The sequence below is a fragment of the Heptranchias perlo genome, chromosome 13 (genome assembly GCF_035084215.1).
Source record: "Heptranchias perlo isolate sHepPer1 chromosome 13, sHepPer1.hap1, whole genome shotgun sequence".
In the NCBI taxonomy this organism is placed as follows: Eukaryota; Metazoa; Chordata; class Chondrichthyes; order Hexanchiformes; family Hexanchidae; genus Heptranchias; species Heptranchias perlo.
The window spans coordinates 25,283,688-25,306,209 of NC_090337.1; the positions used below are offsets into that span (position 1 = coordinate 25,283,688).

Consider the following 22,522-nt stretch of genomic DNA (forward strand, 5'->3'; position numbering starts at 1 on the left):
CAGGCCTTCTTGGTGGCAGAGGCAGGCTACTTCCTCCTGTCCGCTGGGTAAAACACATCCCTCCTCCTCCTCACCCCATCTAGTAGCACCTGGAGTGAGGCATCACTGAATCTAGGAGCAGCCTTTCCCACGGGCTGCTCCATTGTTCTATCTGGTGTTTGCTCCAGAAGCAGCCATTGGAGGACTGCCCATTTAAATAGAGCTCCACCAGCTGATAGCCTGTGATGCGGGTGCACAGTCCGCCCGCTGTGCAGGTTTTGGATGCCAAACCCGGAAGCCACGTTAAGTGGCTCCAATTTACCCACGATCATGTGGGGAACAGACAGATTTTATTGGGTGGGTTACCCCCCTCTGCAATCCTGCCTCCCTACTAATATTGGGGCCCTGGTGTCTGTGTTGATTTTTAAAAGCTTCTCTTCAAAGACTAGCAGAGATCAAAAAAATTTGTCAACACCAAGGTGCAAGATGTCTCCTGAATGACCAGACAATGCTAACGAATGGGCCACTGTTTGAAAAATGCTTCAAAACAACAGCTGCCCAACATTTAAAACATCTCTCAACTGCCAATGGAATGATAACACAGCAAGTGAGTGTCTGAAGTAGCTAACCACTTCAGGGAAAATTCTACTCAGAATGCATTTTAAGCCAGCTCAAGTCTGGGTCCTATTTATGGAAAACAATGGCCGTACAATGCTGAACCATGACGGTATGAATAAAGAATAAACATAATGGGGTACATCTTGACTCTGTGCAATAGTGTAGATTTTAAAGGGAAGGGTGACAGTGCCTGAGGAGAGGGAATCATTTACAATATTGGCTAAAATGGTAGCCAGGAATGGAAGTTGGGTGACCAGGAGTTTAGTGGGAATGGAGTCAAGGGAGCAGGAGAGGAACTAGGTCTCGTGGATGAGGTAAGGGAAAGGGTAGGAAGATGGGAGTTCAGAGCTTAGAGTATGAGGGGACTTGGGGATTTGTGGGCATGGGAAAGGAGGGGAAGCAGCAAAAGTAGCTGAACAGATGGTCTCTATCTTGGAAGCAAAGAAATCCACGTTCCTTGGATTTGTTGTTGGAGCTGAGGGTGGAAAGGGCAAAAGTGTAGGTTTAAGGAGTAGTAAATAAAAGAGGCCAGGGTGATCCTGAATTATTCTGGAGTAGTGGCCATTTTGGTAGACAAGAGTGAGGCCTCCTAGAGTTTGATGCAGTCAAGCTAGATCTGGTGATGGATTACTAAACCAGTTGTGTGCAAGACTGGTTCGTGTTCTTGTCTCTTGGACTTGGAGCGAAAATGGAGTAACAACGGGGATGGATAATGGTGAAGGTTTTGATGGGGTCAGGAGCATCAATGGTGGACATGAGGGAGTGTGAACAAATCAATGGCTGCAGAGGTAATGGGGCGAATTGAAAAGTATACACAGCACTGAGTTTGAGAGTACGGATGCAAGCAATGGAGTAATGCTGAAGGGAGTAGGGTTGAAGGAGGGCATAGGGGTTTAACTGGTGAAGGATGTAAGGAAGTGGTCAGTGATGCTCTTGTCAGCGATTGAGACCATGGGCATGTTTGATTGATAAAACTAAGATAGGAAAAAATGTGTTGTCCACGTATAAATACAAAACACTTCAGACAAATTCTAAGAATGTGACTCCATACCTACATTTGAACCTGATCTATCGTAATTTGTAGTGAAGGACTTGGAAATATATTTGGACAAAAACGATTACATTAGAGTATGTTGGCACTTATAAGTTAGTCCTTGGGACCTCACCTGTCATCTTGCACCTTTGTCAGATTATCAGCAGTAAGTGGACTCTGGTTCAGGGATGCGCTGAAGAGCAGATTGCTCTTCTTCAGGTCCCCTGCAGCTGCCTGGATTTGCTCTCCCAACTCAACCAGTCGTTCAGTAGTGACTTTTCCAGCCTCCTTCTTCTCATCTGACCTAGAAGACATCAGCTGCTGAAACTTTGACTCCACCTGCTTCTGACCATGTAGTATCTGGTCAATTTCATTCCCTACAATCTGGACATGAAAAAAAATAAGAGATTTTCCTTTGGAGAAATAAAATGTTATGCTTAGGTTTTCTAAGAATTTTACAATTTTTAAAAAACATAATTTGTATAAAATAAACCTGATCTTATTTGTTTTTTGATTGTGTAACTGAACAAGCTGTGTTGTTTTGCAGGTGCTCGTTGAAATATATCGAGTTACATCAAAATTACAGCACAGAAACAGGCCTTTCGGCCCAACTGGTCTATGCTGTCGTTTATGCTCCACATGAGCCTCCTCCATACTTATTCTAACCCTTTCAGCATACCCTTCTATTCCTTTCTCCCTCATGTGCTTATCTAGCTTCCCCTTTAATGTATCTATGCTATTTGCCTCAACTACTCCTTGTGGTAGCACATTCCACATTCTTACCACTCTTTGGGTAAAGAAGTATCTCCTGAATTTCCTACTGGATTTATTAGCGACTATTTTATATTTATGAACTCTAGTTTTGGACTCCCCCACAAGTGGAAATATATTATCTATATCTACCCTATTAAACCCTTTCATTATCTTAAAGACCTCTATCAGGTTACCCCTCAGCCTTCTGTTTTCTGGAGAAAAGAGCCCCAGCCTGTTCAGCCTTTCCTGGTAAGTATATCCTCTCAGTTCTGGTATCATCCTTGTGAATCTTTTTTGCATCCTTTCTATAGTATAGAGACCAGAACTGTGCACAATACTCCAAGTGTGGTCTAACCAAGGTTCTATATAAGTTGAACATAACTTCTCTGCTTTTCAATTCTATCCCTCTAGAAATGAACCCCAGTGCTTGATTTGCCCTTTTTATGGCCTTATTAACCTGTGTCGCTACTTTTAGTGATTTGTGTACCCCTAGATCCCTTTGCTCTTCTATCCCATTCAGACGCTTATTATTCAAGCAGTATACCGCCTCCTTATTCTTCCTACCAAAATGCACCACCTCACACTTACCTTTATTGAAATTCATTTGCCAATTACACGCCCATTCTGCAAGTTTATTAACGTCCTCTTGCATTTTGAATCATTCTTCTTTTGTATTAACTACACCCCCTAATTTGCTGTCGTCTGCAAATTTTGAAATTGTACTTCCGATTCCCAAATCCAAATCGTTAATGTAAATTGTGAACAACAGTGGTCCCAGCACCGATCCCCGTGGAACATCACTTCCCACCATTTGTCAGTCTGAGTAGCTAACCTTAACCCCTACTCTCTGTTTTCTGTTTTGTAGCCAGCTTGCTGTCCATTCTGCTACTTGTCCCCTGACTCCACGTGCTCTGACCTTTGTCATGAGTTTACAATGCGGTACCTTATCGAAGGCCTTTTGAATATCCAAATATATTATATCTGCTGCATTACCCTTGTCTACTCTTTCTGTTACTTCTTCACAGAGTTCAATAAGATTGGTCAAGCATGACTTTCCATTCTGAAATCCGTACTGACTATTTTCATTCTCTAGATGTTTTTCTATTACATCTTTGAGTAAAGATTCCATTATCTTTCCTACCACCAATATTAAGCTAACTGGTCTATAGTTCCCTGGACTTGTTTTATCTCCCATTTTAAATATAGGAATAACATTAGCTGTCTGACAGTCCTCTGACACTATTCCCTTTTCTAATGAATTTTTATATATATGGAATAGTGCCTCTGCTATCTCCTCCCTAACTTCTTTTAATATTCGCAGATGCAGAAGTTTATCCTCTATTAATTTGATTAGTTTATCAATTATCTTCCCCCTTTCGATCTTAAATGTCTTTATATCTTTTTTGATCTCCTCTTCTACTGTCATGCCCACCATGTTAGTCTCCCTGGTAAATACGGAGACAAAGTAGCTATTCAATATTTCTGCCATTTTGCTGTCATTACCTGTGAGTTTATCGTGTGTATCCCTTAGTGGCCCTATCCCATCCTGATTTTTCTTTTTTGTTATTTACGTGCCGATAGAATACTTCACCATATCTTTATATATTCCCTGATAATTTAATTTCATAGTTCCTCTTTGCTTTCCTAATTGTTTTTTGACTCCTTTCCTAACCTCTTCGTATTCCCTTTTGTCATCCATTCCTTTACTGCCTATGTACTTAGAGTATGCTTTTTTCTTTAGTTTCAATTTTATCCTTATCTTTTTATTCATCCATGGTGTTTCACTGTTGGCTAGTTTGTTCTTGCTTTTTCGAGGAATATATTTCTCCTGAACTCTCTTGACCACCATTTTTAAATATTTAAATCAATCTCTTTGTCAAAAAAAAAATTTCCAGTTTACCTTCCCCAGTTCCACTCTCATCCCCTCAAAATTAGCTTTTTTTCCAATCTATTACTTTGAATTTGTCTTTCTCAATCATTATTTTAAACCTTATTATGTTATGATCATTATTGCCTAGATATTCTCCTATGCTTACTTATTTTATCTGTTCTGGCTCATTTCCCATTACTAGATCCAGCAGTGATTCCTCTCTTAATGGGCTTCTCACATACTGGGTAAGAAAGGAGTCCTGTGCACACTCTAAAAACTCCATTCCCCTTTCCCTACATCATCTTGCCAGTTTATTTGGGGGTAGTTGAAATATTATTCGATTTTTTTAAAAAATTTTTTTTAACTCATTTTATAGATTTGCCTACGTATTTCATCCTCCACTTCCCTTCCACTATTAGCTGGTCAATAGTGTGATCCACCCTAAACATTCACTCCCTTCACCACCAGCGCACCGTGGCTGCAGTGTGTACCATCCACAGGATGCACTGCAGCAACTCGCCAAGGCTTCTTCGACAGCACCTCCCAAACCCGTGACCTCTACCACCTAGAAGGACAAGGGCAGCAGGCACATGGGAATAAAACCACCTTGCACGTTCCCCTCCAACTCACACACCATTCTGACTTGGAAATATATCAACATTCCTTCATCGTCGCTGGGTCAAAATCCTGGAATCCCCTACCTAACAGCACTATGGGAGAACCTTCACCACACGGACTGCAGCGGTTCAAGAAGGCGGCTCACCACCACCTTCTCAAGGGCGATTAGGGATGGGCAATAAATGCTGGTCTTGCCAGCGATGCCCACATCCCATGAACGAATAAAAAAAAGATCGCTCCCTTCTTATCCTTTGAATCCGTGTGGATTCTGTTTCTAGCTTAATGTTACTTCTGTCCCTTTTTTCTATTGCCATTATGTTGACTCTAGTTAGTACAGCTACCCCCCCCCCCCCCCCCCCCAACAACACACATTCTTCCTTCCTTATCCTTTTCTAAATACGTTCTATCCTGCAATATTTAACTGCCAGTCATGTTTCTTATATAGCCATGCTTCAGTTATCCCTACTACATCTGGCTCCTTGCTAGGAATTATTGCCTCCAGTTTCCTGATTTTGTTTTCGATGCTGTGCACATTGCTGTACAGGCAATTTAATTTGTTTTTAATACTTGTTCCCCTCACTTTATTTTAAACTGTCATTTTGTACTTATGTTCTATAACTGTATTCGTTCCCTGACAGTGTATGTTACCCTTGTTTCTTACCTTGGACTGACCTTTACTCTCATTTCCTATTTCTTTTATCTTCAGACTTGTGTGAACCTCACCAGATCCCTCCCTCCCCAGAGGATGGTGAGGGTCTGGAACTCACTGCCTGAAAGGGTGGTACAGGCAGAAAACCCTCATTGCATTTAAAAAGTACTTGGATATGCACTTGAAGTGCTGTAACCTTCAAGGCTACGGACCAAGAGCTGGAAAGTGGGGTTAGGCTGGGTAGCTTTTATTTCGGCTGGTACAGACACGATGGGCTGAATGGCCTCCTACTGTGCTTTAAATTTCTATGATTCTTTATCATTAGCTGCTTAACAGGGATTTGGGTCATGAGCCTACTGCCAGTTTATACTGATAGTCATTTGTGTTGAGATCAGTGTGAGAACTACAACTGAAGTGGTTACAGTTTATGATGGTGCCATTTCTGAACTCAGTTTGACACATAGATTCCAGATTTTGGAAAGAACCTAATCCTCTTTTGCCATTAAGTACCGAACTGGATATTTTTTGCCCCAATTTTAATTAACTTTTTTGGGAGGGGTTGTGTGCGCTCACCAAGGTGAAGGACGAGAGGGAATAGATTTTGGACATTCATTGTCAGATCAAGTAACTTCACCTCTAAACCCCAACTTCAGAGGGGCATCCCCTGCTGCAATAGTGTAAATTTTTCCACTCCACACCAGTTATCTTGTGACTTCTCTGAGTGAGAGCCTGTAAGTATGGCTGGGGTGGAAAGTGGAATATCTCCAGGTTACTGAGTGTTATGTTCCAGTATAGCTGCAGGTCTTTTTCAATTCTGTATTGTGGGTACTAGAAATGTCAATGGTGATGTTGAGAATCCCTACGTGGTCAGTTTTCGGTAAAATATTAAAATGCCTACGTGGCAAAGAAGCAGAATGCAAAATGGTTAGAAAGGGTTAATTAGTTAGTAACTGAGATTGGTACAGGTGGCCTGGCCTCCTGCTGGGCCATATGTTTGCGTAGTCAGCAGGTTTGCATTGTCTTAACAATGTAGAATCTTTGATGTGATTCAAGGACTGGTCTGAATGTCTCCATGTTTATGGCAGATCAATATAGGTAACGAGCTTAGCCAAAGTTGAAAGACATTCCAGGTTGGGAGATAAGGAACAGGAAAGAACATTCCAGGTTGGAAGGTGAGGAAGTATCCCCTTTGATGTCTAACAGCAGCATGATCAGCACATGGGCGATTTATGATTATCCGGCAATAATGTAACCTCGCGTGGCAACCTATGGCCGGCTTATGATTGGTGTTGACCCTCGTTAAGTATGTTCCAACCCCTATTCATCTGTATAAAAACGTGTGGATTTCTGTATGTTTCTTGTTCTTGCTCTGCCAGCATAGAGGGACTCTATCAGGAGTCCAAATCAATGCTGCAGACTAAGAACCCTGCTATTAAAGTTGTGATGAACTTTAAAATGTGTTCGACTTCAGTTTTTACTGAACCAGACTGAGGGGAAAGAATCCAGATCGTCAATGTGACGAATGTAACATGTTGCATTCTGAGATGATAAAACATGTGAAATGGGATTTTTTCTGAGAAATGTGCTTCTGATCAAACTGAAATTGTCTCAGATTCTGTCACCAGAAGCTCTCAAAAGGTGTAAACAACTGGTGTCATACCAGATTCTTTGTACAATTGTACGATTCTTTAGAGTGATTTGGTCTAAGTAGATACTATTTGTAGTTTCCTCACAATGCCTGACACCACTTAGCACCACTGCAAAGATCAGTAAGTGTTGTGATGCTGTTTCATGCTAAAGCTGGTGGAATACAGTTGGTTTTAGTCACACCATTAAAGTACTGAAATGAATAGGGGACTGATAAGATAAGGTTTTTAGATTGGTCTCTTAAATAGTTCACCTCCTCAATTTTTATTTTTATTTTCTCCCTGCTTCTGTAGGTCTCCCTGAGACATACAAATTCCTCCTTCTAGGCCCTGGGAAAACTGGTCTAGATCTAGCACGTAAGCAATTTATTTAATTCCTTTGCAGATGCAATGATACACAAACAGACGGCCAAAGATTTATGGAATCACTTACACTGTTCGCATCTGCGTTTTCCTCAAAAGAGACTGGCATGATGAGGCCAAGAATGGTTAATTGATCAATGCAATCTTCCAGCACATTGCAGATCCGCAGACTATCTACCTGAGAAAGTGACTGGTTTGCCTCAGACTGTCTAAAGGAAGAAAAACAGGAGAAGAGGTCATACTGTATTTAAGCAAGGAATAGATTGTCAACAACGCAGTCTATTAACTTGCTGACCTATGACTAGAACTGCTTAGATTAATGCCTTGCAATTTTACTGTGGATGAAGGAGTCTCTAGGTTGCATTATCAACAGGGCACAAAGCAACTCCTAACACAATTCCATCTGAAGTTATGTAAGGAATCTTACAACACCAGGTTATAGTCCAACAAATTTATTTTAAAATCACAAGCTTTCGGAGATTAATCCCCTTCGTCAGGTGAATGAGTGAAAGGTTCTCAAATCGCATATCTTATATTAGGCTGGGACACCATCCCACCAATCAAAAGGTGTCGTTGGTGTTCAGACAGATTAGCCACGGAGAACAGTACGTCCCAGTACACTGAATATACATTGTGTCAAATTACACAGACAGAGAGAAAGAGACCCAAATGGCAGATAGAGAGAGAATATATTAAAAACAGAACTTTTTTTTCCCCTTGCTGGTGGGGTTACGTGTAGCGTGACATGAACCCAAGATCCCGGTTGAGGCCGTCCTCATGGGTGCGGAACTTGGCTATCAGTTTCTGCTCGACGATTTTGCGTCGTCGTGTGTCTCGAAGGCCGCCTTGGAGAACGCTTACCCGAAGGTCGGTGGCTGAATGTCCTTGACTGCTAAAGTGTTCCCCGACTGGGAGGGAACCCTCCTGTCTGGCGATTGTGAAAACCAAGAGCAGGAAGCTCGAGAAACTCTGCATCACCACCAGCATCAACCAAGCCTCCCCCGGTACCACGGTTACAACCACAGGGAAGTCTATCGTCAATTTGTCCGACCACACCCTTCAACCAGACGAAATCGAAGTTCTCAGCCGAGGGCTCAATTTCTGCCCCACCACCAAAATGGACCCCATCGGTCTCGCGGTGGAAACAGAGGAATTCATCAGGAGAATGAGACTCCGGGAATTCTTCCACAAATCCCAAGATTTCAGCAGCGAACCCAATGAGACAATCAACGATCCGGAACAGCAGACAGAGGGATCCGCGGTACAGCAACCGAAGAAGAAAGAGTCAAACTGGACTCCTCCGGAGGGTCGCTGCCCTAAGCTTGACATGTATGCTCAAGCTGTCAGGAGATGCGTCAATGCCAGATTCATCAGCCGCATTCACAAGACAGTCCAGAATGTCACCCGAGCACAACGCAACGCCATCAACGCTCTCAAGACCAACCGCAACATCGTTATCAAACCAGCGGACAAAGGAGGAGCCATTGTCATACAGAACAGAACGGACTATTGCAAAGAAGCATACCGACAACTGGACAACCAGGAACAATACAGACAGTTACCCGCAGATCCGACCAAAGAACACACCCACCAGCTCAACAAACTGATCGAGACCTTCGATCCAGACCTTCAAAGCATCCTACGCACTCTCATCCCACGTACTCCCCGCGTGGGAGACTTCGACTGCCTCCCAAAGATACACAAAGCCAACACACCCGGACGTCCTATCGTATCCGGCAACGGAACCCTGTGTGAGAACCTCTCTGGATACGTCGAGGGCATCCTGAAACCCGTCGTACAGGGAACCCCCAGCTTCTGTCACGACACTACAGACTTCCTACAAAAACTCAGCACCCACGGACCAGTTGAACCAGGAACACTTCTCACCACGATGGACGTCTCGGCACTCTACACCAGTATCCCCCACGATGACAGCATCGCTGCAACAGCCTCAGTACTCAACACCAACAACAGCCAATCTCCAGACACCATCCTACAACTCATCCGCTTCATCCTGGATCACAATGTCTTCACCTTCGATAACCAGTTCTTTACCAAAACACACGGAACAGTCATGGGGACCATATTCGCACCCCAATACGCCAACATTTTCATGCACAAGTTCGAGCACGACTTCTTCACTGCACAGGACCTCCAACCAACGCTATACACCAGATACATCGACGACATTTTCTTCCTATGGACCCACGGCGAAGAATCACTGAAGAGACTACATGATAACATCAACAAGTTCCATCCCACCATCAAACTCACCATGGACCACTCCTCAGAATCGGTTTCTTTCTTGGACACACAAATCTCCATCAAAGACGGGCACCTCAGCACCTCACTCTACCGCAAGCCCACGGACAACTTCACGATGCTCCACTTTTCCAGCTTCCACCCCAACCACGTCAAAGAGGCCATCCCCTATGGACAGGTCCTACGAATACACAGGATCTGCTCAGACGAGGAGGAACGCGATGGACACCGACAGACGCTGAAAGACGCCCTCGTAAGAACGGGATTTGTCGATCGACAGTTCCGATGGGCCACAGCGAAGAATCGCATTGACCTCCTCAGAAGACAAACACGGGACGCAACCAACAGAGTACCCTTCGTCGTCCAGTACTTCCCCGGAGCGGAGAAACTACGCCATGTTCTCCGCAGCCTTCAACATGCCATCGATGACGACTAACACCTCGCTAAGGTCATCCCCACGCCTCCACTACTCGCCTTCAAACAGCCACCCAACCTCAAACAGACCATCGTTCGCAGCAAATTACCCAGCTTTCAGGAGAACAGCGTCCACGACACCACACAACCCTGCCACGGCAACCTCTGCAAGACATGCCAGATCATCGACACGGATACCACCATCACACGAGAGGACACCACCCACCAGGTACATGGTTCATACTCCTGTGACTCGGCCAACGTTGTCTACCTCATACGTTGCAGGAAAGGATGCCCCAGAGCATGGTACATTGGCGAGACCATGCAGACACTACGACAACGGATGAACGGACACCACGCAACAATCGCCAGACAGGAGGGTTCCCTCCCAGTCGGGGAACACTTTAGCAGTCAAGGACATTCAGCCACCGATCTTCGGGTAAGCATTCTCCAAGGCGGCCTTCGAGACACACGACAACGCAAAATCGTCGAGCAGAAATTGATAGCCAAGTTCCGCACCCATGAGGACAGCCACAACCGGGATCTTGGGTTCATGTCACGCTACACGTAACCCCACCAGCAAGGGGAAAAAAAAGTTATCTGTTTTTAATATATTCTCTCTCTCTCTCTCTCTCTATCTGCCATTTGGGTCTCTTTCTCTCTGTCTGTATAATTTGACACAATGTATATTCAGTGTACTGGGATGTACTGTTCTCCGTGGCTAATCTGTCTGAACACCAACGACACCTTTTGATTGGCGTGATGGTGTCCCAGCCTAATATAAGATATGCGATTTGAGAACCTTTCACTCATTCACCTGACGAAGGGGATAATCTCCGAAAGCTTGTGATTTTAAAATAAATTTGTTGGACTATAACCTGGTGTTGTAAGATTCCTTATATTTGTCCACCCCAGTCCATCACCGGCATCTCCACATCATCTGAAGTTATGTTCAGGGCTCTCTGATGTGGGTTTGCATCTGTCACTACAGAGAGGTCAAGCACTTTGCCACAGAGGAATCTCAATACAAGACTGCTTTTGCACACTTTCTAGTGGCCAGCTCAAGAGCAGTGTAGGCGGAGGCCTGGGGACAGGTTGCCTGCAGTAGGCATGTGACCAGTGCAATGTGAAAAATAAGAGGGAGAAAATAACCCAAAAAAACCTCAAAAAGTGGTGTTATACTTCAGCTGAAAGTTATTCAGTGAGATCTTTACACTCCTCCAATTCTGGCCTCTTGCGCAACACCGAATTTAATTGCTCCACCATTGGCGGCCATGCCTTCAGCTACCTTGGCCTTAAGGTCTGGAATTCCCTCCCCAAACCTCCCTGCCTCTCTCCTTCTCTCTCCTACTTTAAGTTGCTCCTTAAATCCTACCTCTTTGACCAAACTTTTGGTCCTTAAATAAACAATAGAAATTGCTGGAAACACTCAGCAAGTCAGGCAGCATCTGTGGGGAAAGAAACAGAGTTAACATTTCAGGTCGAAGACCTTTCAGCAGAAATGGAAGACGTTGAAGATTAAACAGATTTTAAGCAAGTACGGAGCCAGGGAAAGGCGGGGGTTGGGGGAGAGAGGGGAGGAAAGAACAAAAGTCTGTAATAGGGTGGATGGCAGGAGTGATTAAAAAACAAAAGGGATGATGGTGCAAGGCATATAACCTCTATCTTTTTTTCTCAACCGCGGATTCCCCTCCAATATGGTTGACAATTGTAAACAATTTTACAACACCAAGTTATAGTCCAGCAATTTTATTTTAAATTCACAAGCTTTCGGAGGCTTCCTCCTTCCTCAGGTGAACGTTGTTGGAAATGAAATCCTCGAAATGAAATCGCATTTATAAATCACAGAACAATGCTTGGTGATTACAGACAGTGGCAACGGGCAGTTGAAAAAACTGTCTGTAATCACCAAGCATTGTTCTGTGATTTATAAATGCGATTTCATTTCGAGGATTTCATTTCCAACAACGTTCACTTGAGGAAGGAGGAAGCCTCCGAAAGCTTGTGAATTTAAAATAAAATTGCTGGACTATAACTTGGTGTTGTAAAATTGTTTACAATTGTCAACCCCAGGGTCCATCACTGGCATCTCCACATCATGTCCAATATGGTTGTCAGGGCCCTCGACTGTGTCCGTCCCATTTCCCACACCTCTGCCCTCACCCCTTCCCCTCCCTCCTAGAACCAAGATAGGGTCCCCCTTGTCCTCACCTTCCACCCCACCAGCTGCCACACTCAACGTATCATCCTCTAGCATTTCCGCCACCTCCAACGCAATGCCGCCGCCAAACACATCTTCCTCTCCCCTCCTCTCAGCATTCCGCAGGGAACATTCCCTCCGCAACACCCTGGTCCACTGTTCCAACACCCGCTCTCCTCCCCACAGCACCTTCCCGTGCAAGCGCAGGAGATGCAACACCTGCCCTTTCACCTCCCTTCCTACTGTCCAGGGCCCTTTCACTCCTTCCATGGGTGGAGGATTGGTTATCTAACAGGAAGCAGAGAGTTGGGATAAATGGTACATTCTCGGACTGGCAACCAGTAGCCAGTGGTGTTCCGCAGGGGTCGGTGCTGGGTCCCCAACTCTTTACAATCTATATTAACGATTTGGAGGAGGGGACCGAGTGTAACATATCAAAGTTTGCAGATGATACAAAGATGGGAGGGAAAGTAGAGAGTGAGGAGGACATAAAAAACCTACAAGGGGATATAGACAGGCTGGGTGAGTGGGCGGAGATTTGGCAGATGCAATACAATGTTGGAAAATGTGAGGTTATGCACTTTGGCAGGAAAAATCGGAGAGCAAGTTATTATCTCAATGGCGAGAAACTGGAAAGTACTGCAGTACAAAGGGATCTGGGGGTCCTAGTGCAAGAAAATCAAAAGGTTAGTATGCAGGTGCATCAGGTGATCAAGAAGGCCAACGGAATGTTGGCTTTTATTGCTAGGGGGATAGAATATAAAAACAGGGATGTATTGCTGCAGTTATATAAGGTATTAGTGAGACCGCACCTGGAATACTGCATACAGTTTTGGTGTCCATACTTAAGAAAAGACATACTTGCTCTCGAGGCAGTACAAAGAAGGTTCACTCGGTTAATCCCGGGGATGAGGGGGCGGACATATGAGGAGAGGTTGAGTAGATTGGGACTCTACTCATTGGAGTTCAGAAGAATGAGAGGCGATCTTATTGAAACATATAAGATTGTGAAGGGGCTTGATCGGGTGGATGCGGTAAGGATGTTCCCAAGGATGGGTGAAACTAGAACGAGGGGGCATAATCTTAGAATAAGGGGCTGCTCTTTCAAAACTGAGATGAGGAGAAACTTCTTCACTCAGAGGGTGGTAGGTCTGTGGAATTTGCTGCCCCAGGAAGCTGTGGAAGCTACACCATTAAATAAATTTAAAACAGAAATAGACAGTTTCCTAGAAGTAAAGGGAATTAGGGGTTACGGGGAGCGGGCAGGAAATTGGACATGATTTTAGATTTGAGGTTAGGACCAGATCAGCCATGATCTTATTGAATGGCGGAGCAGGCTCGAGGGGGCGATTGGCCTACTCCTGCTCCTATTTCTTATGTTCTTATGTTCCAAGTGAGAAAGCAATTTACATGTACTACTTTCAATTTAGTATACTGTATTCGTTACTCACGATGTGGTCTCCTCTACACTGGGGAGACCAAACGCAGATTGGGTGATCGCTTTGCTGAACACCTCCGCTCTGTCCGCAAGCGTGACCCTGACCTGCCAGTCGCTTGCCATTTTAATCCTCTGTCCTACTCCCACTCTGACCTCTCTGTCCCCCCCCCCCCTTGCTTCCTACACTGTTCCATTGACACTCAATGAAAGCTCAAGGAACAGTACCTCATCTTTTGATTAGGCACTTTACAACCTTCCAGACTCGACATTGATTTTAATAACTTCAGACCATAACCACTGCTGCTATTTTATTTTGTGGGACTGCAGCTGCTGGTAATGGGTTCTGCTGTTGCCATTTACAGCTCCTATAGACCCATCTTTTGTTTCTTAACTTACCACCCATTACCATCATCCCTTTTGTCATTTAATCACTCCTGCCCTGCACCCTATCGCAGACCTTCCCCTTTGTTCTTTCTTGCCCTTCCCCATCCCCCTTTCCCTGGCTCTGTACATGCTTAAAATCTGTTCAATTTTCAACATCTTCCAGTTCTGGCCAAAGGTCTTCGACCTGAAACGTTAACTCTATTTCTTTCCCCAGAGGTGCTGCCAGACTTGCTGAGTGTTTTCAGCTTTTTTTTATTTCAGATTTCCAGCTTCCGCAGCTCGGTGTCAAAATTTTGTTTGATAACGTTCCTTTGAAGCGCCTTAGGACGTTTTACTACATTAAAGGCGCTATATAAATGCAAGTTGTTGAGATAAGCTTCTGCTCATTAATCAACTGTAGTTCATTTAACAGTAATGAATTTGAATCAATTAAAACATTTTAAAAATTGAGCTCAAGGTAAGGAATATAACTGCTAGCAAATGGAACAATTTTCTGTTTTAGGTACCCTTTGTAACATCAAACACTGCCATGGTAGGAATAGCACAGCCCAATAGAGAGTAGAGCTTCTTCTTAAACCCACAATGCCAGCAAGCCCCAACCTCAGGACGACATCCACGCCAACCTACGAAAGTTGGAAATGTTGGCGGACAGCATCAAAAAATAGAGAACACAGTCCCCAAAAAGCTGCCAACTCAAAAATAGTCTTGACCAAGACCACTGCTTCAAGGCAACTGAATAAATTAAATCCCTCTTTATTAGATTGGATTTCATGATTTTTATTGACGCTTTGAGATCCCATTCTATTATTCTGTTTTTCATGTGAAAACTTAAATGTAATGACCTCTTGTGTAACACATGAAAAATAATTACAATGGGAGTGCTGTGTAACATGAATTTGTCAGAACCTAAACTGCAGATATACCCAATTTGTTTTACAGGGAAAAGCTGAAGTACACAAATGTGCAATTTTTACAGATCTAGAAATTTTTGGATGGGGGAGTGAACTCTGATGGTGCATAATTTATTTTGTTGTGGGGGGGTGGTGGTTGTCCTCAGGCCATGCCCCTGCACTTACTGAGAATTTTGATTTTTGACACATTTCGCTGCATTTTCCAGCATTTTGAACTGTACAGCAGTTCAGTATTCAAGCTAAAAATATATTAGTCATTAGATGATTCTAAGCTTGGGATATAAAATCCTGTCAATTATAGGTTAAGGGAAGGATTCCACAGTTTTGAGGTCCTTGAAAAGATCGATTAGTGCTGATGAAGAGCTATTGTCTTGCCTAAGTTGTTCTAAGCCTAACTATACTCTGCTGCACATTCTCTGGGGAGTTATCAACCTTCCTGACACTAGTCCAGATGTTGTCCTAATTGTGCTGACAGACAGTAACCAAACCCTTAATCAGCAAAATCAACAGGAATCTGTAAAGCAGCCCAGTGTCGGTTACACTAACCTACAAAGCAGTCCCATGACTTTTAGACATGCCCTTTGGTGTCTGTATTATCATGATTTGCTCTGCAGAAAATTGTATTGACTGGGGAAAGTTTACAAAAGCTGGAAGTTGTTTGCTGAAGATGTCATTCAGAGACTTTAACTTAGTACTTAATACTATGGTACCTGCAGTACCTCACCAAAATGACCATTTTTATCTGGGACTATAGAGATCATACATATCTTTACAAATGTGGCGGGTACTCTCAGCTGATCAGGGAATCCACATAGATCTGTGAAGGATAGGTCATGTCTGACTAATCTAGTTGGATTTGAGGTGGTCATTAGCATGGTGGATAGAGTAGCGTCTATGGATCTTGTCCATGTGAACTTCCAAAAGGCATCTGATAAGGTTCCACACAAGAGATTATTAGCAAAAATAAAAGCACGCAGAATTGGACGTAACCTTGTGACATGGGTCGGTAATTGGTTGGTAGGTAGGAGACAGAGTGTCTTGATAAAGGGTTCATTCTCTGATTGGCGGGATGCGACAGGTGGTGTTCCCCAGGGATCTATATTGGAGCCTCAACTTTTCATCATATGTGTTAATGACTTGGCTGAGGGAATAAAAAGTTGTATATCCAAGTTTGTAGATGACACTATGTTAGAAGGCACAGTAAATTCTGCAGATAGGAGCAAAAAGTTATATATGGGTAAACTAAGTGAGTGCGCAAAACCATGACAGATGGAGTTCAATATGAGGACATCCACTTTACGTTTGAGAAAGACAAACCAGCATGATACCAGGGCTTAAAGGATTAAATTGTGAGGGCAGTTTGAATAAACATGGCTTGAGTTTGGAAGGTAAAATCAAGGTATTTAAAATTATAGAAATTTGATAGAGTAGATACAGAGAAACTATTTTGGGAATGCAGAACAAGAGGGCATTAAATTAGAGCTAGGCCATTTAAGAATGAAATTAGGAAGCATTTTTTCCACAAAGGGTCGTGGAAATCTGGAACACTCTCTTCGAAAACTTACTAGAATGGTTCCAGGGATGAGGGACTTCAGTTATGTGGATAGACTGGAGAAGCTGGGGTTGTTCTCCTTAGAACAGAGAAGGTTGAGAGGAGATTTGATAGATGTGCTCAAAATTATGAGGGGTCTAGATAGAGAGAAACTGTTACCATTGGCGGAAGGGTCGAGAACTAGAGGACAGATTTAAGGTGATTGGCAAAAGAACCAAAGGCAACATGAGGAAAAACATTCTTACACAGCGAGTAGTTGTGATCTGAAATGCAATGCCTGAAAGGGTGATGGAGGTAGATTCATTCATGGCTTTCAAAAGGGAATTGGATAAGTACTTGAAGGGAAAAAAATTGCAGGGCTGAAGGGAAAAAAATTGCAGGGCTGAAGGGAAAAAAATTGCAGGGCAACAGGGAAAGGGCAGGGGGGTGGGACTAGCTGGATTGCTCTTGCAGAGAGCTGGCACTGGCTCGACAGGCCAAATGGCCGCCTCCTGTGCTTCTTTGAAAACACACTGAATGTTGGGTCAGTTGAAATTTTGAAGACTGAGATTGTTAGATTTTTGTTGGGTAAGGTCAGCAAGAGATGTGGAATTAAGGCAGATAATTGAAGTTGGGGTACAAATCAGCCATTATCAATTGAATGGTAGAACAGGCTAGAGAGGCTGATTCGCCCACTCCTGTTCCTATGTATGGTAGCTGAGCTCAATCCTTTAATATACACAATTTCAAGCCGGAGTCTCTAGATTGGAATCAGCAGCAGAGGTAGTGGCTGATATCCTACCTCCCCCTAACCTAGGGATTGAGGCTAACTGTAGTGCTTCGATTGCTGCTGTGGCTGAGATCTCAGCACTTTGAAGATCTACATGGCTGAGTTCCAGACTGGACAGTACATTTACCCAGTGAGACATTGTAGATACCTACAAATAAACTTGTACCACTTACTCAGACCAACTCACCCTTCTGTTCCATTAATTATAGTTGATCCCGTAGATACCGTATTGGGAAGGTCACAAAGAGCATCCCGATGCGCCCTCTTCCCATACATTGTTGACCTGTTGTCATAGAAACACTTCGCGGCTTACGTTGCACACTGTGGTGTCTATGAAGCTGCCCTGCAGCCTACACATACAAATTCATAATGACGAAACAAATATATTTATTTATACATTGATGAGTTAGAGGATTTAATTAAACGTCCTTTTAAAAGAAATATCTATTCTCCAGTTGTTTTCTTGAAAGAAATTGGTTCCCAAATTGTATCTTTAGTCTATTAAACTGTAAAAAAAATTTGATTTGATTTTTAAAAAATCTTCAATTGAACAGTTTTTAAATTAAATTCGTTCATAAATAAATGTACGATGCGGTTTGGTGTGATCTCTGTCGCTGTCTTTCCGGGACCTTCCTGAGGGAAGTTGTAATTTCCCAGCGTGCCTTGCTGCGGCCTCTTCCTCCATCTTGGATTCCTGGGCAGGCTGTGAGTGATGAGCGCTGCTGACTTCTAACTGCTCTTTGACGTTTACTGTTTGTATTATAGCGGCTCAAAGTAACTTGGCCCGGTGCGTGAGAGTGTGCGCTTTGGTTATTTGTTACCGGGGAGGGTGCGTGACGGCGGATGTTTGTGATACTGACCGGATTGTACTCGGAGGTGCTTGACTGTCTCTCTCTCTCTCTCGCTCTCTTACAGATTCAGCTGCCCCGCGCGCGCTCTCGCAATGCCCGGAAGGTAAGAGACGGACGTGGACGCGTGTTATACGCTCCTTAAGGGTTTTGGCTGCTTATTAAAATCCCTCAGCCCCTGGACTGTGCGGCGATCAAGGGTTGTGGCTGCTTATTAAAGTCTCCTGGACTGTGGGGCAGTGCCTGTGGTCTATCTGAAGTTCGGGGGCGGACGAGGCACAGTAAGGCCTGCGCCTTGTTTTCTAAGAAACGTGTTCATTTTTCCTGCATTGTCAGTTACGCGCGGTGGGGATGGTCCTTTCGGCAAGTACCTTTTTTAAGTGACAGAAATAAGCCCACTAGGCCTGTCTAATTTTGGTATATTGACCCACCTGCTTACTACATCCCTCATTCTCATCTCCAGAAATATTTAATTGCTGAATTCATACTTCAGTGCCATCCTTGGCAAACTACACAACGATCCTTGGGGTGAAAATGTTATACCTGACTTCTGTTCTTACTCTCCTTTTCGAGATTGTGTCAAGCTAGCCTCTGGATTTTAGTATAAAGAAACATGCAGTGATAACCTTGTTGCTGTTTACTGTGACAGATTAAACTTTTAGGCGTTACGGGGAGTGTGCAGGAAATTGGACATGAATTTAGATTTGAGGTTCGGATCAGATCAGCCATGATCTTATTAAATGGGCCGATTGGCCAACTCCTGCTCCTATTTCTTATGTTCTTAAACTTAAGATTATCAAAATAAATATAAATCAGATCTGGATCTGTGTTTTAGAGAGGAAGGAGCTTTTGCAATAATAAAAAAAATAAACAATATTTCAGATATACAGGCTGGTATCTGAAAAATGGAATCTTAATGTTGTGAAATTTGGCTATCTGAAAAACTTTGGTCTTTTGTCATCATACCTATTGGAAAAACCATTTTGCTTTTCTTGCACTTATTTCTGAAAGACAAAAGTGTCATTAATTGTATATTTTTATTCCACAGATTGTGGTGCAAAGCTGTGTTTACTGGCTATAAACGAGGCCTTCGAAACCAAAGAGAACATACGGCTCTCCTAAAGATTGAGGGTGTTTATTGCCGTGATGAAACAGATTTTTACCTGGGCAAGAGATGTGCCTATGTCTACAAAGCAAAGAAGTGAGTGTCTGTTTTTGAATTGTGTAAAATGTATTGCTTTGACAAATCTTTGATGCTCATTACAATCATTTCTGGGGAGATGGACAGTTTTGATTAACTGTTGACATGCTTGTAAATTTTGTTTTCACGCTGAGGCTTTGTGGCACACTCACCTCTGAGTCAGAAAGTCACATAGAATATACAGCATAGAAACAGGCCATTTGGCCCAACAGGTCAATGCCTGTGTTTGTGCTCTGCATGAACCTCCTCCCTCCCTACTTCATCTGACCCTATCAGCATATCCTTCTATTTCTTTCTCCCTCATGTGTTTATCTAGCTTTTCCTTAAATGCATCTATGCTATTCACCTCAACTTCTTGTGGTAGTAAGTTCCATATTTTAACAGATCTCTGCGTGAAGAAGTTTCTCTTGAATTCCCCATTGGATTTATTAGTCTTATATTTATGGCCCCTAGTTCTGGTCTCCTCTGCAAGTGGAAACATCCCTCTATCTCTACTCTATCAAGCCCTTTCATAATCTTAAAGACCTCTATTAGGTCATCCTCAGTTTTTTTTCTAGAGAAAAGAGCCCCAGCCTGCTCAGTCTTTCCTGATAGGTATAACCCTTCAGTTCTGGTATCACCCAATAAATCTTTTTTGCACTTTCTCCAGTGCCTCTATATCTTTTTTATAATATGGAGACCAGAACTGTTCACAATACTCCAGGCTTGGCCTAACCAATGTTCTATACATGTTTAACATAACTTCTCTCCTTTTCTATTCTATCCTTCTAGAAATGAACCCCAGTCGGTGCTTGGTTTGCTTTTTTTTTATGGCCCTATTAACCTGCATCATTGTGGTGATTTGAGTATTGTATCTCCCGATCCCTCTACTCCATTTAGACTCTTATTATCCAAGCAGTATGCAGCCCCCTTATTCCTACCAAAATGTAATACCTCACACTTGCCCATATTGAAATTCATTTGCCAATTACACGCCCATTCTGCAAGTTTATTAATGTCTTCCTGTAGGTCCAGCGCTGCACTGTCGGAGGTGCCGTCTTTCAAATGAGATGTTAAACTGAGGCCCAACTGCCCCCTTAGATGGACATAAAAGATCCTATGGTCCTACTTCAAAGATGATCAGCGAAGTTCTTGCCGGTGTCCTGGCCAATATTTATCCCTCAGCCAACAGCAGAAACATTATCTGGTCATTATCACATCGCTGTTTGTGGGACCTTGCAAATTGGCTGCCGCATTTCCTTCAAAAGTACTTAATTAGTTGTTAAGTGCTTTGGGGTGTCATGAAAGGCGCTATATAAATGCGAGTTCTTTCTTTGGTACCTACTCAACATTTGCTGCGACCGTTACTCCAGTGAGTTGGCTTTACAGTGAAATTAGTGACTGTCATACTAGTTCCCATTTTGACAAGACTAGAATTTGTTGCCCACTTTGCACTGGATTTTTGAGCTTTGATCAGGGTTTAAAAATGTATACGAGCAAATGTCTTTAGCTTGCTGTGGATTGTATCTTGAATGTGTTCATTTAGCGTCTGTTACTAAGCAAGCAAGGAATCTTTTAATGGTTTTTAAAATTCCATAGTTGTTTCCTTTTTGAATTAAAGTTTTTATTGAATTCACTAATCCTTTACTTGCTGAGTGCACAGTTTGAGTATAGTTGTCTGTATGATCTAGATGCTTAAGTTGTATTTGTTTCAATTTTATATGGAATAACATTTTACTTGAGAAAAATGCAGCTATAGGTGCAGTTACTTTACAGCTGAGCTGCTTGGTGCAATGCTGTCTATCTCCCTGCAGAAACAGTTGCTTAATACTATCCCTAATTGCCTCCTTCGGCTGACAGGGACTTTTGGGCACATACATAAACAATGCTTTTGGCTTTATTTTTCTATAATAGTGAATGATTTTCTATAATACTTTATTGCCTCTTGCTTCCAAAACTGTATATCTTGTTTAAACACTTAATTTGCTGGGCTTCTGTTGTATTATTTCTATTCGGGATTTTAGTTCCCAATTGCATTACTACAATAATGGTTCCCTGTTCCACTGGTTTCCAATTTAGCAAACATTGCTGACTTTGTTTGTGTTGGTTAAATGTACCTTTCTTTTATTCCTTTTACAGCAACACTGTCACTCCTGGTGGTAAACCAAACAAGACTCGTGTCATTTGGGGTAAAGTGACTCGTGCTCATGGAAATAGTGGCATGGTCCGTGCCAAGTTCAGCAGTAACCTGCCCGCTAAGGCTATTGGGCACAGGATTCGCGTGGTGAGTGCAGGAAACAACTTTTTTTTCAGATGTCCATTTTATATTTGGTGTCTCCGTACTGATCTAATCCTCGTGGTGGTCTAGAAGTCTACAAGTTTTGAGCTCTGTTTAGTATATACAACAGTCTAAATTCTGCTTTAAGCCAGCAGAGGTCAGATTGTTGTAGCTTAATAGTTCAGTTGCTTCATTGTTACGTATGATAGAGTTACTGGCTTAAAGCTATATGGCGCTGTTTTGTTTTTTGAAGTCCTGATTAAAGTGACTCAAGATATAACAATCAGTAGACTGTAGTATTTGGATTTACTTGGAGTAGATCATATAATTGAAATTGGTATGTTGCCTCAGAGACTTCCCATGGACAATGTTGAGCTGTCCAGTTGGGTATCTGGTTCTCCCCAGCGACGGACTATGAAAATGCAGTGGAATAATATTTGTTGAGGCTGACAGTGTTACTGACTAGTGTTCAGGTTTTAGAAATAGAATTTGGACAAGTTTCCTAAGTGAGGAAAGGAACGGCTTTACATTCATCATTGTGCTCTCTGGATACTACAAGGTCACTTCTGGTCCAGCTAAGTTTAGTTTAGTATTAACTGCAACCAGGTATGGTTGGCATGCTTAATAATTACTATATTTTGAAACATTTTAGAAGCAAACTAGCAGCATCTACTGGATTCTGCTTGTAATGTAGTGGGCAGTTGAGGCAATCATTGATAAAAGGACTCTGACTTGGGGGCTTGTCTGTTCAAGTCAA

At 42.9% G+C, this 22,522-nt stretch overlaps 2 protein-coding genes across 5 annotated transcripts in view; one reads left to right on the top strand and one right to left on the bottom strand.

Moving 5' to 3' along the window:
* Positions 1-17,856, bottom strand: part of iqcg (IQ motif containing G) — a 35,916-nt gene extending 18,060 nt beyond the window's left edge. For both annotated transcript variants that reach the window (XM_067994623.1, XM_067994622.1), the window contains exons 1-3: positions 17,647-17,856; positions 7,600-7,738; positions 1,764-2,014 (exon numbers count right to left, since the gene is read on the bottom strand). In XM_067994623.1, the coding sequence (XP_067850724.1) occupies positions 1,764-2,014; positions 7,600-7,738; positions 17,647-17,735 (479 nt within the window). In that variant the 5' untranslated portion in view covers positions 17,736-17,856. The remainder of the gene's footprint in view (positions 1-1,763; positions 2,015-7,599; positions 7,739-17,646) is intronic.
* Positions 1-22,522, top strand: part of rpl35a (ribosomal protein L35a) — a 290,790-nt gene that overhangs the window by 267,941 nt on the left and 327 nt on the right. The window contains exons 1-4 of one of the 3 annotated variants that reach the window (XM_067995181.1): positions 18,097-18,164; positions 18,375-18,413; positions 19,356-19,508; positions 21,627-21,771. In XM_067995181.1, the coding sequence (XP_067851282.1) occupies positions 18,403-18,413; positions 19,356-19,508; positions 21,627-21,771 (309 nt within the window). In that variant the 5' untranslated portion in view covers positions 18,097-18,164; positions 18,375-18,402. The other 2 variants (XM_067995182.1, XM_067995183.1) reach the window with 2 other exon arrangements.